This window comes from Schistocerca cancellata, chromosome 5 (assembly GCF_023864275.1).
Source record: "Schistocerca cancellata isolate TAMUIC-IGC-003103 chromosome 5, iqSchCanc2.1, whole genome shotgun sequence".
NCBI lineage: Eukaryota > Metazoa > Arthropoda > Insecta > Orthoptera > Acrididae > Schistocerca > Schistocerca cancellata.
In genome coordinates this window covers 385,034,057-385,053,165 of record NC_064630.1, presented here as the reverse complement: position 1 = coordinate 385,053,165, position 19,109 = coordinate 385,034,057, and the positions used below count along the sequence as shown (strand labels likewise).

Here is a 19,109-nt window from a genome sequence, read left to right as displayed (position 1 = left end):
ACGTAGTTCGCCTTTGATTAAGCTGTCGTAGGGTCAATATTGCCTCGTAAGTTCCTCCATTTCTCCCAAATCCCAACAGACGTTAATTATTATGCTTGCAAATTTTCTAAATTAGCAGTAATATAAAAGGAGGAATGGCATTGCAATATGAACTTCTTATAATAATTTGCTGTCAAGAATAAATCTCTGAATTTTCACATCCGGCTTTTTATACACCCTTTATACAATATATAATTGAGGGTGCTACTCTAAGGCGAAAGATCGATGCAGGAGAGATAGACGAGGTGATTCGCATCAGATTAGTAAATCCTCGCCTACTATCAGTGTATTCCAAATTAGCATCGTTGTTAACGTGTCTTCGACATGTAAGCTCGCGCTAGCGCATTTTGTTTATCTGCTGCGTTATTATCCACTCCCAGTTATTACATGATTCGAAGTCACGTCAATTTTGCTCGTTTCTGAATGGCTCTGAGCACTATGGGACTTAACATCTATGGTCATCAGTCCCCTAGAACTTAGAACTACTTAAACCTAACTAACCTAAGGACAGCACACAACACCCAGCCATCACGAGGCAGAGAAAATCCCTGACCCCGCCGGGAATCGAACCCGGGAACCCGGGCGTGGGAAGCGAGAACGCTACCGCACGACCACGAGATGCGGGCTCGTTTCTGATCTGGTGACTGTAATTACTATGCAATCTAATTTCATTCAACTACTTAATTATTCAAATTAATTGCTACACAGAGTGTGTCATTAACTTATTATCATTTTTTTTATATTTCGAACATTGGTGTGCTTAACAAAACCCCTTGTGGTAACGATCAGGATGTAACCACCTGCATTCTTTCGTTAAACATTGTTCTTCTGAACTGATGCCTTGTTTTCATTAGTTACGAAACAATACACTCAGATGACTAAAGTCATGAGATACCTCCTCACGACGTGTCGGACTTTCTTTTGCCCAGCACAGTGCAGCAACTCGGCATGGCATGGACTCAACAGGTCGTTGGAAATCCCGTGCAAAAATGTTGAGCCATACTGCCTCCATAGCCGTCCATAATGATGAAAGTGTTGCCGGTGCAGGATTTTATGTACGAACTGATCTCTAGATTATACCCCACAAGTGTTCGATTGCTGGCCAAATCATTCGTTCGAACCGTCCAGAGTATTCTTCAAACCAATAGGTTAAGATATCCAATGTGCACTCCGTGTGCTCACCGGGTGGAGTCATTCCAGATGTGGAAAGGGTCCTCCCGGATGCCATGAATAGCACAGGGTGCAGCCAGCTGCAGATGGTTGCTCACGTCGGTACCAACTTTGGATCAGAAGAGATTCTCTCTGATTTCGAGCGGGTAACAGAAGTGGTAAAGGCTGCCAGTCTCGCTTGAAAGCAGAGCTGACCATTTGCAGCATAGTCCGCTGAATAGGTCAGGTGTCCACTATACGCAGGAGGCGGCTACACGGGTAGCCGGGGCTGTGTGGTGTGGACTGGGCGGTGTTTTAGGATAGATGGTCCCGGGAAAACACATGAAGGGCTTCAGTCACACAGGAAAAACGTAGATACAGGAACCATTGGTACAACAGTTGAAAATTTTCGTGGCTGTGTTGGGAAAGAGCTCCAAGCGCTAATAGAAAACACTGATGCTCAAATCGTTATAGGCACTGAAAGCTGGCTAAAGCGGGATATAAGCTCAGCCGAAATTTTTGCGTAGATCCTAAAGGTGTTCCGAAAGGATAGGCTAAACACGGTTGGCGGAGGCGTGTTTGTTGCTGTCAGAAGTAGTTTAACTTATCGCAAATTTGAAGTAGATACTTCCTGTGAGTTATGGGCAGAGGTCATTGTTGGCAACCATCATCATCATCATCATCATTTAAGACTGATTATGCCTTTCAGCGTTCAGTCTGGAGCATAGCCCCCCTTATACAGTTCCTCCATGATCCCCTATTCAGTGCTAACATTGGTGCCTCTTCTGATGTTATACCTATTACTTCAAAATCATTCTTAACCGAATCCAGGTACCTTCTCCTCGGTCTGCCCCGACTCCTCCTACCCTCTACTGCTGAATCCATGAGTCTCTTGGGTAACCTTGCTTCTCCCATGCGTGTAACATGACCCCACCATCTAAGCCTGTTCGCCCTGACTGCTAAATCTATAGAGTTCATTCCCAGTTTTTCTTTGATTTCCTCATTGTGGACACCCTCCTGCCATTGTTCCCATCTACTAGTACCTGCAATCATCCTAGCTACTTTCATATCCGTAACCTCAACCTTGTTGATAAGGTAACCTGAATCCACCCAGCTTTCGCTCCCATGCAACAAAGTTGGTCGAAAGATTGAACGGTGCACAGATAACTTTGTCTTGGTACTGACTTCCTTCTTGCAGAAGAGAGTAGATCGTAGCTGAGCGCTCACTGCATTAGCTTTGCTACACCTCGCTTCCAGTTCTTTCACTATGTTGCCGTCCTGTGAGAATATGCATCCTAAGTACTTGAAACCGTCCACCTGTTCTAACTTTGTACCTCCTATTTGGCACTCAGTCCGTTTATATTTCTTTCCCACTGACATTACTTTCGTTTTGGAGATGCTAATCTTCATACCATAGTCCTTACATTTCTGATCTAGCTCTGAAATATTACTTTGCAAACTTTCAATCGAATCTGCCATCACAACTAAGTCATCCGCATATGCAAGACTGCTTATTTTGTGTTCACATATCTTAATCTCACCAAGCCAGTCTATTGTTTTCAACATATGATCCATAAATAATATGAACAACAATGGGGACAGGTTGCAGCCTTGTCTTACCCCTGAAACTACTCTGAACCATGAACTCAATTTACCGTCAACTCTAACTGCTGCCTGACTATCCATGTAAAGACCTTTAATTGCTTGCAAAAGTTTGCCTCCTATTCCATAATCTTGTAGAACAGACAATAACTTCCTCCTAGGAACCCGGTCATATGCCTTTTCTAGATCTATAAAGCATAGATACAATTCCCTGTTCCACTCATAACACTTCTCCATTATTTGCCGTAAGCTAAAGATCTGGTCCTGACAACCTCTAAGAGGCCTAAACCCACACTGATTTTCATCCAATTGGTCCTCAACTAATACTCGCACTTTCCTTTCAACAATACCTGAGAAGATTTCACCCACAACGCTGATTAAAGAGATACCTCTGTAGTTGTTACAATCTTTTCTGTTTCCATGTTTAAAGATTGGTGTGATTACTGCTTTTGTCCAGTCTGATGGAACCTGTCCCGACTCCCAGGCCATTTCAATTATCCTGTGTAGCCATTTAAGACCTGACATTCCACTGTATTTGATGAGTTCCGACTTAATTTCATCCACCCCAGCCGCTTTATTGCACTGCAATCTATTGACCATTTTTTCCACTTCCTCAAATGTGATGCTATTTCCATCATCATTCCTATCCCATTCTACCTCAAAATCTGAAACATTACTGATCGCATTTTCACCTACATTGAGCAACTCTTCAAAATATTCCCTCCATCTGGCCAAGGCATCCACAGGATTCACCAGCAGTTTTCCTGACCTGTCCAAAATACTTGTCATTTCCTTCTTACCTCCCTTTCGAAGACTGCTAATCACACTCCAGAATGGTTTTCCAGCAGCTTGACCCATAGTCTCCAACCTGTTTCCAAAGTCTTCCCATGATTTCTTCTTCGATGCTGCAATTATCTGTTTGGCAACCGGAATAAAATAATAATTGAATCCTTTTACCGACCTCCCAATTCAGATGATACAATTGCTGAAAGGTTCAAAGAAAACTTGAGTTTGATTACAAACACGCACCCGAATTATACGATAATAGTTGGTGGTGACTTTAATTTACCCTCGATACGTTGGCAAAAAACATGTTTAATTCCAGAGTTACGCATAAAATATTATCCGAAATTGTGCTAAACGCATTCTCTGAAAATTATCTCGAGCAATTAATTCATGAGCCCACGCGAATAGTAAACGGTTGTGAAAACACACTCGACCTCTTAGCAACAAATAATCCTGAATTAATAACGAGCATCAAAACCGATTCAGGGATTAGTGAACACAGGGCTGTCCTAGCAAGATTGAATATTGTAATCCCCAGATCCTCGAAAAATAAGCGAAAAATATACCCATTCAAAAAAGCAGACAAAAATTCACTTGATGCCTTCCTAAGGGACAATCTCCACTCATTCCAAATGACAATCTCCACTGAAATAATATAAATGTAGACCAGATGTGGCTTAAATTCAAAGAAATAGTATCGGCAGCAATTGAGAGATTTATACCAAACAAATTAACAAACGACGGAGCTGATCCTCCTTGCTACACAAAACGGGTTAGAACACTCTTGCAGAAACAACGAAACAAACATGCCAAATTTAATCAGACGCAAAATCCCCAAGATTGACGATCTTTTACAGAAGCTCGAAATTTAGCGCGGACTTCAATGCGAGATGCCTACAACAGTTTCCACAACGAAACTTTGTATCGAAACCTGGCAGAAAATCCAAAGTTATTCTGATCGTATGTGAAGTATGTTAGCGGCAAGAAACAACCAATGCCTTCTCTGCACGACAGCAATGGAGATACCATCGAAGACGGTGCTGCCAAAGCAGAGTTACTAAACGCAGCCTTCCGAAATGCCTTCACAAAAGAAGACGAAGTAAATATTCCAGAATTCGAATCGAGAACAGCTGCGAACGTGAGTAACGTAGAAGTAAATATCCTAGGAGTAGTGAAGCAACTTAAATCATTTAATAAAAGCAAGTCTTCTGGTCCAGACTATATACCAATTAGGTTCCTTCCGGAGTATGCTGATGCATTAGCTCCATACTTAACAATCACATACAACCGTTCGCTCGACGAAAGATCCGTACCCAAAGACTGGAAAGTTGCACAGGTCACACCAATATTCAGGAAAGGTAGTAGGAGTAATCCACTAAATTACAGACCCATATCGTTAAAGTCGATTTGCAGCAGGATTTTAGAACATATATTGTGTTCTAACATTATGAATTACCTCGAAGGAAACGGTCTATAGACACACAGTCAACATGGGTTTAAAAACCATCGTTCCTGTGAAACACAACTAGCTCTTTATTCACATGAAGTGTTGAGTGCTATGACAAGGGAGTTCAGATCGATTCCGCATTTCTGGATTTCCGGAAGGCTTTTGACACTGTACCACACAAGCGGCTCGTAGTGAAATTGCATGCTTTTGGAATATCGTCTCAGTTATTCGACTGGATTTGTGATTTCCTGTCAGAGAGGTCACAGTTCGTAGTAATTGACGGAAAGTCATCGAGTACAACAGAAGTGATTTCTGGCGTTCCCCAAGGTAGTGATATAGGCCCTTTGCTGTTCCTTGTCTATATAAACGATTTGAGAGACAATGTGAGCAGCCGTCTTCGGTTGTTTGCAGATGACGCTGTCGTTTATCGACTAATAAAAGTCATCAGAACATCAAAACAAACTGCAAAACGAGTTATAAAAAATATCTAAATGGTGCAAAAAGTGGCAGTTGACCTTAAATAACGAAAAGTGTGAGGTCATCCACATGAGTGCTAAAAGGAACGCGTTAAACTTCGGTTACACGATAAATCAGTCTAATCTAACTAAATACCTAGGTATTACAATTACGAAAAATTTAAATTGGAAGGAACACACAGAAAACGTTGTGGGGAAGGCTAAGCAAAGACTACGTTTTATTGGCAGGACACTTAGAAACTGTAACAGACCTACTAAGGAGACGGCCTACATTACGCTTGTCCGTCCACTTTTAGAATACTGTTGCGCGGTGTGGGATCCTTACCAGATAGGACTGACTGAGTACATCGAAAAAGTTCAAAGAAAGGCAACACGTTTTGTATTATCCCGAAATATGGGAGAGAGTGTCACAGAAATGATACAGGATTTGGGATGGACATTATTAAAAGAAAGGCGTTTTTCATTGCGACGGTATCTTCTCACGAAATTCCAATCACCAACTTTCTCCTCCGAATGCGAAAATATTTTGTTGACACCGGCTTACATAGGGAGGAACGATCACCAAGATAAAATAAGGGAAATCAGAGTTCGTACGGAAAGGTATAGGTGTTCATTCTTCCCGCGCGCTCTACGAGATTGGAGTAATAGAGAATTGTGAAGGTGGTTCGATGAACCCTCTGCCAGGCACTTAAATGTGATTTGCAAAGTATCCATTAGATGTAGATGTAGATGTAGAAATAGCGAACAACTGTTGACCAGTGACATGGCGCATTGTATCCATGAAAATTCCGTCGTTCTTTGGGAACATGAAGTCCTTGAATGCTAGCAGTCGATCATAACTACATACAGTCAATGATCGGTTCAGCTGGACTAGAGGAGCCAGTCCATTCCACGTAAACACAGCCCACACCATTACGGAGCCACCACCAGCTTGCACAGAGCGTCATTGACAACTTCGGTCCATGTCATCGTGGGCTCTGCGTCACACTCGAACACTAGCATCAGCTCTTAGCAATTAAAATTGGGGCTCATCTGACCAGGCTATGGTTATCCAATCATCTATGGTACAAGCGAAATGGTCACGAGCCCAGGAGAGACGCTGCAGGCGATATCGTACTTTTAGCAAAGGCACTCGCGTCCGTCGTCTGCAAATTTTTCCGTACTGTCTCAAAGGATCCGATCGTCGCATTGTTGCTTGTCTGTTAGCACTAACAAATCTATGCAAATGACGCTGCTCTCCGTCGTTAAGTGAAGCCCGTCGGCTGCGTTGTCCGTGGCGAGACGTAATGCCTGATAATCGGTATTCTCGGCACACTCTTCACACTGTGGGTCTCGGAATATTGAAGTCCCTAACGAGTTCCGAAATGGGATGTCTGGTACCGCGCCGCGGAATTTGAATCCCGGCCAGACGTCATGGACGTAGAAGAGCCTTAGAGGTCTCTGCACCATCGCGCCGTAAACTGTGGCGGCGCGCGCCTCCTGGCCCGCATTTAGTGTGAGGGTGCCACAGTGTAACAAGTGGTTCCAGCGGTCAATAACGGCGCCCCCCGGTAGAGTATTTAAGCGCCTGCCTCTCGCTCAGTCAAGCCCACAACCGACTCCGACTCCTCAAACTCCTCTCTGGCCGGACATGGGGGTTGCACCCCTCTACCATCCTCCACACCTACAAATCCTTAATCCGTCCCATCCTATGTTATGCCAGTCCTGCCTGGATGTCTGCCCCCCCCCCCCAAAATTCTATAAGTCCCTCCAGATCCTTGAGCGTCATGCACTCCGCCTCGCCTTCCGTATACGCCTCCTGTCCCCCACGCGGATCCTCTATGATCTCATTCCCTTCCCCCATCTGCTCCTATTCCTCGAACATATCCGCATCCTCTACACCTCCCGCCGTCTTGAACCCCCTCACCCCCTGGTTGCTCCTCTCCGATCCCCGCCCCCTGCCACGTCTTCACCGTTGTGTCCCCCCTACCCTCCATCTCTACACCCTACATCTCCTTTCCCAAGGTGGCTTCCATCAACTCCCCCTCCCGGATGATGCCCTCTCTCCCACCATTTATCCCTGCTATCAACTCTGATCCTCACTCCCCCTCCTTTCCTCTGTCTTTCTCTCGGGCTCCCTCTCCCCCCCTTCCATCCTCTTTCTTCCCCACCTCCCCTCTCTTTGCTCCCTTCTCTCCCCCGAGTCCTTTTACATTTCCCTCCTCTGCCTCCTCTAATTCCCTGTCGCGTCTGCCCTACTTCCCCTTTATTAGTCCTCTCCCTCCTTGGCTCCCCCCCCCTTTTCGTTTTTTCCTCTCCTCCCTTCTTGTTTTTCCCCCTCCTCGAGGTCCCCCCCCCCCCATCTGCCTTTGGATCGGGAGTGCCATATTTGTGCCGTCGTTTTCGTGCAGTGTTTTACGGTGTGTTTTTCCAGTGAGTGTACCGTGTAGTGCGTTTTGGGAAGTGTAGCGAACAGCCATCATACTGTCGCTGGGTGTGATTTTTTTTTTATCTCTTGCGAACAGAAACCAGAATGTCGCCATGTTTTTTAATTGTGTGTCTATTATGTTACTTGTCTGTTAAGTCACCATTTTATCGCCTGTTTTTCCTTGTTTCTTTCTTCTTCCTTTTTTTTAAAAAAAAAAGTCTGTAGGCTGTAGAGCAGCGTAGTAAGCTGCTACCAGCCCGCCCCCTTCGGGGGGAATTGAAAATCAATAAAGAAAAAAAAAAAAAAAAGCTCAGTCAATTCGCGCGCCAGAGATCGTCGCCCAGTGTTTGTGTGTGCCGCCGTGTTCGTGTTCCAGTGTTTCATCGTTTGTGCTCCAACGTTCGCGTGTGTCATCTCTGTCGTCTCTGTGCGTGTCCATGTTTCTGTGCGTTTTTATTTTGGACACTGCGCCCGTGAACGGATCAGTGTGTTTTAATTTTGTATGTCTACGATTGTATATCCTCCATGTCTGTTCTGCGATTGTCTCCTTTTGTATAATTAGTCTTATCTGTGGACGAAGAGCGGCGTAGTAGGCTGCTGCTGGCCTACCTGTATCAGGTGTGAAAATAACAATTTAAAAAAAAAAAAGCTCAGCCAGCGAGTCTAATCGTTGCCTGAGTCTTGACACATCGCCTCGACCGTTCTTTGTTTTCATTACTAGTAGACGTCTTGGATTTGTTTGGTTGTCTCTGTCACTCCGAGCTTCTTGCGTGTTGTCGTCGTGAGGTCCCTCTCCATCGTCCGTCGTTGTTTCGTGTCCGTCCTTTCCGCTCTTTTGTTAGTTCGCGGGCCGCTCTCCGTTTGGTCCCGCCGCGCTTTCTCGGACACACCCGCGACCTTTCCCGTCGCGGTTACACCAGGTTACAACAGGATGTCTCTTGAGTCTAGCTCCAACTTCCATTCCGTGCTCAAAGTCTATTAAATCCGGTCGTGCGGTCATAATTACGTCGGGAATCTTTTCACATGAATTACCCGAGTACCAATGACAGCTCCACCAACGCACTGCACTTACATACCTGGTGTATGCAGTACTACCGCCGTTTCTATATGTGCGTATCGCTTCCCACGACTGTTGTCAACTCAGTGTAGGTACATTTTTTATAGGCTGGAGAGAATATGTGCGTTGTATGCTGACCTGCTGGAGGCACTGGAGAATAGCTGTCTGCTAGGCTGCGCGTCGGCGGCGGGGGTGACTGCGCCGTTGGAGGCGCCACTGCCGCTGCTGAGCCTTCGGCGACACGAGGGCGGCCTGCGCTCCGCAAGGCGGCGCACCATCACCTCGAGAGGGGGCCCGGGACCCGGCGCGTCCTCCGGCGCAGGCCGCTGGGGGCTGCGCGGGCTGCCGCCCTGCTGCTGCTGCTGCTGCTGCTGCTGCTGCTGCTGCTGGCCAGGGCCCCAGCTGTCTGAGTCCAGCCGCACCGAATACCGTCTCCTGACAACCGAAGAGACGCCTCATCGTCTGCATCAGAGTCACCACATACTAAAATGATGTCAGCAAATGTCCAAAATTAAGCCGGCCGTTGTGGCCGAGTGGTTCTAGGCACTTCATTCTGAAACCGCGCGACCGCTACGGTCGCAGGTTCGAATCCTGCCTCGGGTATGGATGTGTGTGTTGTACTTCTGTTCTGGGTTCTAGGGGACTGATGACCTCAGATGTTAAGTTCCATAGTGCTCAGAGCCATTTGAACCATTTGAACCATAATGAAGTGCACCACATTGACTTGCCGGCCGAAGTGGCCGTGCGGTTAAAGGCGCTGCAGTCTGGAACCGCAAGACCGCTGCGGTCGCAGGTTCGAATCCTGCCTCGGGCATGGATGTTTGTGATGTCCTTAGGTTAGTTAGGTTTAACTAGTTCTAAGTTCTAGGGGACTAATGACCTCAGCAGTTGAGTCCCATAGTGCTCAGAGCCATTTTTGAACCACATTGACTTGTTGTTAAGTCAGAAGCTTGATCATGGTAGGAAAGAAACTTCAGAAATAATCTTATAGGTCCAGTCTCATTAATGTGACCACTGCCTATGTTCTAAGTCAACGTGCAATAACCAGTCACAGGCATCAGATGGCAGCGCTAGCAGTGGGGGCTACATAAAGCATGCAGAGGGGACGAGAACAATAGTGTATTCGTTGTCGTAATGCGCAAACGAATCGATTTATCAGACGTTCAAAAGAAAATGATCTTTGGCTTTGCGGCCAAGGGTGGAAGCATTTCCTGAATGACTAAGTTTTTGAAGTGTTCGAGTGCTGCCGTGGTTAAAGGATACCGTGCGTAGAAAAATGGTGAACCCAAAACTAGCGCCGAGGCAACTGTGATGCACCATGGGTCTTAAAATCAGAGGAGCGAACGACGGCTCCGGACACGGTTACGGGCGTATAGACATGCAGCTGTTGAGTAAGTGACTGCCCAGATGAACAAAAGGGCTACCAACAGTGTCTCGTCTACGACCGTTCAGTGAACATTGCTGCGCAATCAGTGCCTCGTTCTTACGTCCATGCTGACTGCTGTTTATCGACGATGAAGGCTCGAATCTGCATGGTAATAGAGAAGAACAGTAAAGAAAACTGATTATGTGTTAGATGACAGTCCGTTTGCCCTTAAGAAAGCTAAAAAAATGTCGTGTGACTTGGGCCTCCCGTCGGGTAGACCGTCCACCGGGTGCAAGTCTAGTGATTTGACGCCACTTACGCGTGGATGAGGATGAAATGATGATAATTAGGACAACACAACACCCAGACCCTAAGCGGAGAGAATCTCCGACCCAGCCGGGAATCGAACCCGGGCCCTTAGGATTGACATTCTGTCGCGGGGACCACTGAGCTACCGGGAGGCACCAGAGAGGCAGTTCTGACGTTGAGGTTGATAATGGAAGCAAGAACAAAGAAAAATCAAGACATGGTCACAGGATTTGTCGTTCCGGAAAAGCGTTTGACAATGTCAAATGGAACAAGATGTTCTAACTACTAAGAAAAATAGGGTAAGCTATAGAGGAAGACTGGTACTATCAACCTGTACAAGATCCAAGAGGGAGCAATAAGAGTGGAAGAGCAAGAACGAAGGGCTTGGATTGAAGAAAGATTAAGACAGGGATGTAGTACCTTCACACCTACTGTTCAATCTATACGTCCAAAAAGCAATGATAGAAATAAAAGAAAGATGCAAGAGTGCAGTTAAGATTCAAGGTGAAAGGATAGCAATGGTAAAATCCGCTGATGACATTGCTGTTCTCAGTGAAAATTAGGAGGAATTACAGGATATGCCGAATGAAATGAACAGTCTAATGAGTACAGAATACGGAATGAGAGTAAAATGAAGAAAGACGAACGTAATGAGAAGTAGTAGAAATGAGAACAGCGAGAAAATTAACATCAGAGTTGTGGATCACGAACTAGACGAAGTTAACGAATTCTGCTACCTAGGCAGCAAAAGACCCAAGACGGACGGAACAAGACGGACATAAAAAGCAGAACTGCGCTAACAAAAAGGGACTCCTGGCCAAGAAAAGTCTGCTTGTATCAGACATAGGTCTTAATTTGAGGAAGAAATTTCTGAGCACAACACTGTATGAACGTGAGACTTCGACTGTGGGAAAACAGGAACAGAAGAGAATCGAAGCCTTTGAGATGTGACGCTTTAGAAGAATGTTAAAAATTGGATGAACTGATAACGTAAGGAATGAAGAGGCGCTCCGCAAAACCGGCGAGGAAAGAAACATATGGAAAACAGTGAATAGAAGAAGGGACAAGATGATAGAACATCTGTTAAGACATCAGGGAGGAACTTCCCATGGTGCTACAGGGAGATGTAGAGGGTAAAAACTGTCGAGGAAGACAGAGATCGGAATAGATTCAGAAAATAACTGAGGATGTAGATTACAAGTGCTACTCTGAGATGAAGGGGGAGAAAAATCCGTGGCAGACTGTATCAAACTGGTCAGAAGATTGATGACTCAAAATTTAAAAAAATCGCAACTGAACGTCCACTGAGTGACAACAGTTGGCCTTTTCAGATAAATCATATTTCATGCCCCACCGCACAGACGGTCCTTGGCGTGTAAGGGCCTGCAACAATCGTCGTAATGATCGAGGCCAGAGGAGGAAATGTTATTGCCAGAGGAACATTTTCGTGGCATTTTCTGGTAAATTCACCATTCTGGAAGGCACAATGGGTCAACACAAGTATGTATCTATCCTTGGGGACCATGTCCACCCTAACGCAATTTGTTTTTTTCCTCAGCACGATGACATCTACCGGCAGGACAATGCAACGTGTCAAACAGCTTGCAGCATATGTGCGTGGTTCGAAGAGCATCAGTATAAGATTACTGTACTCCCCTGACTACCAAACTCTGTGGATTTGAAACCAATCTAGAATGTGTGGGACCACCTCGATCGAGCCTTTCGCACAATGGATCCTCAGAGGGAAAGCCTACGGTAGATGGGCATGACACTGGAGTCAGCAAGGCTCCACATTCCTCTCCATACCTTCCAGAACGTCCTTGACTCTCTTCCTGCTCACCTACACTGTTTGTTCATATTTTTGACGGGCGGTCACATTATTGTGACGGACCGTGCATGTGCTATGACTTCTGTGGCTGAAGCTCTTCTAGCATGTCAAGGGAGCCCTTTCAGCAGAAACATGAGAACCTACACTACCCTATACGACAACACATTGAAAGTTTTCCGCGAAAAGGAAGTCATTATGCTGGCAAGAATATTAAATATTTTGACTCCAGACTTAACATTCTAATGATGTGTAAGTTAAGGAGAAACGTCCCCAGATAAAGATCACCTTAAGGAACATTTTTCAAGGAGAATTTCACTTTGCATTTCAGATGCCCTTTAATAGACTGCTGTTGCACATTTGAAGAGCTGAAGGTGAACATGACAAACCCAGACTTTAACGATGCTACAAAGAGATGTGCACTGGAAAACTAACAGTTCACAAGAGAAGGAGCCAAAAATTTTATACTTCAGCTTGCAGAGGGAGCTAAAAGGACAGATGAGCCCTCTGTACTTGCTGTCTGCCTGCGAGAAAAATGTCCAAATTCCACAGACTCTTGTCTAGGACATTTTTTATCTGCAACCGTTGACAGCTAAGGCAGTGGAGGACATAAACCCAGAGAAGTATGCACCTTCCTTACCTCTGTAATTTTCTGCTGAGCGTTCCTCCATCAGTCACTGATTTACACTTATATTCCGACAACTGTGGAAGACAGAAAAAAAAATCGTGTTATATGCGGAATATTGCTGGCACTGGTTGTGACCGGTTTCAGAATACTGAACACTGTTTCCCTGTCAGCGGACATTCCTCTCTCCCTTGTGACAGGAATTTCAGCTTAATCAAAAGAGTACTTAGAAAGCATGACAGGTTCTACATGATACACGACCTGGCAAATCTCACGCTACAATTGTGACAGATATTTCAAGACTATGTGGCAGAAGTTTTGGAAGAAGATTTATGTTTCAGTTGAAACTTGCCATAAAAGTCTCCCAAGAGATAATAAAATCCACCTTTTATCAGTAGTATTGTGCATTTTACGTACAGTGGGTTGTTATTATCAAATCCACTATTCAACGCATTTATTAAGAGCAAAATCAGTAAATACTACAAGAAATCGCGAAACGTGCTAAAAGGACCTCAATCATAAAAGCTTAAACTATTTTATGTGCAAAATTTTTAGTTTTCCACATCGTGAAACGATCCCTGATATTTACACCAACATTAGACATTACTGGTGGTTTTTTTGTTTTTTTTTTTTTTTCAAGGGAAAAGAAGTAATGGTTCAAATGTGCTTACGTGTTTAACAGTTTTCTCGAAACTAGGTTAGAATGACAGGGCCTTTTAGCATGTGGCGATGTATCTATGCTCCGCAAGCCATTATATTATAAACAATGAAATGACAATACTTCCGTCATCAGCTGTGATTATTCCTCTTTTTTAATCACGCTGAACCGAAAAGTTCTCTGTTACGGTACTTCATTTAAATTGTTTTATGCATGATTACTTGTCGTAAATTTTTTGTCTGTGCGACATAAGCTGGTGACTGGACAGCGTGATGATCTACCCCCATACATAACAACCAGTTGACAATGGCATAGAAAAAAAATTGACCAATACTGAAAATAGACAATAATTACAGTCGAAGGTGGAAGTTTTGTCGATTCAGGAATGTTCTACGACCATGGCACCTTCTTGAGCACTATAAATACTTTGCAGGGCAGTAAATTTGTCGAAAAAGCCTCGGTAAGTAGGACTGAGAAACGCCAATTACTTACTTGATTATATTTTAAGTGGAATCGTCATTGTTTTGTAAAATACAAATAAATGCATTAGTTTATGCTTCTTATGTACAATAATGAAACACAAGCGTGAAGTGTGGCTACAAAAGTACTTATCACCTCACTGGCTGAATCTTTTAACAGACGCTGTTACTGCAGTTCCCTTCAAGGTAGGGTTTTGTACTCTAGTAAGCTCTGTACCTTGGTACTGAGGTAACATTCAGATGCCTATCAGAAACTTATGGAAGATTCCTCAGGAAGTGTAATTGACCCACAATAAAAGTAGCTTACAAAACCCTCGCTCAAGTAATACTTCAGTATTATCGTCAGTCTGTGATCCGTACCAGATCTGATTCATAAAAGTAATAGTGATAATATGGAGAATAGCGACACTTTCGTTATTTCGTTTACTGAGCGTTTCCAATGGCAGCGTTTTGCAATACGGTGTGGCTTACCATTAAATTTCTGAGAGCCTACGTTTCTAGTAGTGTTATTCAATATATTTCTTCCTTCCACGTATATCCCGTGAAAAGACCATGAAGGGAAAATTAGAAAGAAACGATCTCACACGAAGGCTTAACAACAATGGTTCGGCACGCTGAACAGAAATGGGTGTAAGTGAAAGTGAAAATGTACACAGTGCCGTCTGCTACTCCTAATAACGTGGATTGCGGAGTACAGATATAGACGTACAATTTAATTCCTATAAAAGCCTGTTTCTTATATGAAATATAAGGAATTTTTTGTCGGTCTGAAGTACACTGTGGTCGTTAACACAGGCATCAAAGAAACTCACACAAATGGGCCACTGGTGGCAGGTTTTGTTTGTTTCTAGTTTTTATTGTTATACTGCTTTCATCTATGAATGAGGGTATGGCATGGACGAATGTTTTCTGATTGCAGCTTCACGCGCAGCTAGCTACATGGGAATGCAGAAAAGACAATGTTCTGCGTCTCAAATCCACTTTGTTCAGAATCATTGCTACTCACTCTTCGTTATTATTCTCGATTTAAGGCAGATCTATAGGTCCATTGCCACCACCTGAAAGTGGCCCTTCAAATAATAAACATTGAATTCCATTACGTGATAAACCACTTGGTTCAAATGCCTCTGAGCACTACGGGACTTAACATCTGAGGTCACTGCGGCCGGCCAAACCACTTGCAGTGCTATGTGAAAGAGAACTGAAACAATAGCCTGAAATATAAAAATGTATGTACAAATTATTCATCTGCATTTGAAACGTATTTCTAAACAGCTTCTGTGTGAAAGATAGGTCTTACTAAACCAGAAATTTAGTAATTATAACCGTTAGTAAGTGATGTAATCTGTGATAGCACACACAACTTCCCCTGCCATTTTTGGGTCGTATGGGAACTATGACATGTAGTTAACTTAAATCCCTCTGGCCCATAAAAGTAATTTGCTAAAAAAAGTATTTCTAACACTAACTACTGTCCACATACCAAACTTATCTTGCTGGTGAGCTAGATAATAACTCGCCTTTCAAACAGTTAAGTGCCGTCAATTTTTCTTTATTTGGCAGGAAATATTAGACAAAAGTCTGAATGTTTTACACAATTAGCTGATTGCCATTTTCAAGTGATAAGTACAGAAAACTCTGGGAAACGTACCTAATGTCTAAACCGCATCTGCATTGTGCATAAATGTATCAGTTGCTCAAACGTATTCTTAAATTTATTTAGCTGTACACCGCTGCCTATCCCACATGGTATAAGAGATTCAATATCGAAGTGTAATAAATTAGTTAACTGAATAGTTGTCTGTTGCCTATGAAGTAGCCATGTGCACGTGTGCAAAACCAAGAAATACTACATTTCACGTGCGGCACGTCCTTCTCGAAGCCCATGAAATGATATAATATAATAACTATTGCCCAGTAATGCTTGTGGTATAATGTGCATAAGTGTTCGAGCACATGACGTACGAGAAAAACGGAACCAAAACAAAGACACACAGCGAGAAAAGTCCTGGTATTGTCTCGTAGCAATGATCATGTATCTGAGTGAATGCTGAAATAAGTACTACGATAATACTCCAGTTCTGGGCGTATTTTTTCATAATCGTCACGTCATAGAGTATTACTACAAGTATAAATGAACGAATTTTGTACGCAATTCAGTGGGCGGCAGTTAAACTAAATGTTTAAGAACATTGTTCACATAATCTGACTGAACTTTATCTTATTATAAAGTAATTTCTTCCAGATACATTGCGATAATGTCTTTCTTTTCATTTCAACATAATTAGCTGCAGCCATCAGCCCAGAAATATTTATGATCTATTGATAATGACTCGACAGTTATTAAGGAAGTTTCTGAGCAATGATTTGAAACTTTGTAGTGAAAAATGAGGTGCTTTCTGATAGGTTCATGGAAAATATGAACGAACGTTCTCCTTTTTATTTGGAGCATTCGTATAAATAGCACGTTGCAACAGGGCTAGGATAGAACGTTGCACTACGGTTAGAATAACATTTGAACAACGTTGATTACAGTACTTTACTGCAAGAATTCAATACCGAAGTCATGAAATGTTTGTTTGATAGCGAGCTATTTCACTTAACAATAAGTTAGAATTATTTACTAATAATGTACACATGTGAAATTAATTAAATAAAATGTCAATAGTATGATAAATTAGTTATGAATAATGCAGAACATGAAATGTATATCTTTTCTAATTCAATGCTTTTTTCATAAAGTATGTAGGAGAATATTTGCGCCGTATCGTCCTGCTGTCACATCCTGATTGCGCCAAAACGTTAAAGCGGCGTCCAGGCCCGCTCTTATGTCTGCAGCGGCAGATGGGTGCACTGGGCGGAAAGTGAACTTAGTAGAAGCACAGTTGCCTTTTTAATCGTGGGAACCTAATCGAATATAGATGTAGCTGGTTCAACCTGTAACAGTAATTCTGTAGTCCTCACTGCAAGATTAACTACAGTAAACTGCGGCTACAATAATTATGTTTACATTTTTTCACTGCATATCAGTGAAAGCCGAACCTGAAATATTCTGCAGCCCTTAGGGAACCCTTCCTTTAATGTAATGTGTATATTAAAAAATTATATTAAAAGCATATGTTGCTGGTAGTACTGTGGACGAAGAGTAAATGCTTTATTTCATCACACTTAAATGAAAAGGAAAGGACTTCAGGTCACGATTCCAGAGGTGAAAGAAAAGATTGGATAAAAAGATGTAGTTCCTTTTTTTCATTTCCATAATGTAAAACCTGAGCTGTTTCAAGTATGTCCTATTACTCTTTTAGCCAAACTTTATGAACAACTGGGAGGTGTTTCCACTTGTGAATAATAGGGATTACTATCTTTGACACTTGCTTACAACATAAACAAATCTACCGAAAATTCTTGTTCGAACTGGAAGAATGTCACACAGAAAGAAAACATGTGTGCCCTTGGTTCTTTATCTTTATCTGTTAGCTATGGCCATTTTCCCCCTTTAGTGTTATTTTATTCGCTCCTCCGTCAGGGTGAAGTGAGGTTGGTCGCGGTACACTGCCACTGAGAGCATTAGTAAAATATACAAACTGAGTTTCTAAGAAGTTTAAAATGCACTGAAGTACTGGGTTGGCGCAAAAGTTGGCAGCGTTTTTCCATAAGTTTAATAAAAACAACAGACATAAATATTAGAGACTTCAGTCATCAATAATATATTCTTCTTCACTATTTACGATAGTCCGCCAACGCTAGAGCAACATTTCGATTGCGCGACTCTGGAAACCACGCGATCTTGTGGCGAAGAATTCGTCGAGCCACGTTCAGAGCGCATTTCCATCGGGAAAAAAAGTTCTCTGAAGGCTGTTCGATAGAGAGCGGAGAAGGTGACAATCTGAGGACACAATATCAGATGAATAAGGCGTGTGTGGAATGACTTCCCAACCCACCTCCTGTACAGCGCTTTTTGTCAGTCCAGCAGAATGTGGGCGGGCGTTATTGTGGAGTAGTTGTCCTCATGTAGTCTTCCTGGTCGTTGTTATTGGACTGCGTCTGCAAGACGTCTCAGTTGTTGACAACAAATGTCAACAGTGATGGTTACACCTCTAGAAAGCAATTCGTAGTACACACACTATCGCTATTCCACCTGATGAGTAACATTATCTTTTGTGGATGTGCGCAGATCTTTGTCTGGGGAGTTGCTGCTTTGTTTGGGCTCAAAAATTCCTTTCTTTTCCTTATGTCAACATAAAGACACAATTTCTCGTCACCAGTCATGGTACAGCATAGGAATAGTCGGTTTTCTGTCACCAGTCTTGGTACAGCATAGGAATAGACGGTGTTGTTCACAAGTCAGTTGTGACGAGCAAGCAGAGACGCACATGTGACCTCCCATAGACTTTTGTGACTCTGGCTTTGAACGTGCGGTACCTATATGCCCGATTTTTGAACCTCCCCCATTGCATACAAATGTCGCACGATGGTACAATGATCACAGTTCATCTCATTTGCTAGTTCCGGAGTACACTGAGGTGGACCATTGTGGATTAATGCGTTTAAAGGATCTTTATCAAACCCCGTACGTCATCCTGAATGCAAAGTCACAAATGTCAAAACGCTTCTCCTTAAAACGGGAAAAACATTTTCTTGGCGTGCTCTGTCCAATGACACTTTGCCCATACAAATGTTTCTTGCTGTCTCCACCGCGGTCACTCCTTTATTGAACTGGGTTGCTCGAAGTGAGCAGTACGTGAGGAGGGTTGCTGGAGGGAGAGTGATTTGGAATTGATGTAGGAATATGTCGGAAATGTTGAGATGTCTCCACTTGGCATCCCGTACTCTAGCGTCCACAGCTCCGCTCGTTACCTCCAAATGAGAAATTGTCAGTATTTA

The 19,109-nt window shown here is 43.3% G+C and overlaps 1 protein-coding gene across 1 annotated transcript in view; it reads right to left on the bottom strand.

Annotated features, from left to right (window-relative positions):
* LOC126188557 (uncharacterized) overlaps nucleotides 1-19,109 on the bottom strand; it is a 162,061-nt gene that overhangs the window by 39,899 nt on the left and 103,053 nt on the right. Inside the window, exon 4 of the mRNA XM_049930157.1 lies at nucleotides 9,102-9,398. Within this exon, the coding sequence (XP_049786114.1) occupies nucleotides 9,102-9,398 (297 nt within the window). The remainder of the gene's footprint in view (nucleotides 1-9,101; nucleotides 9,399-19,109) is intronic.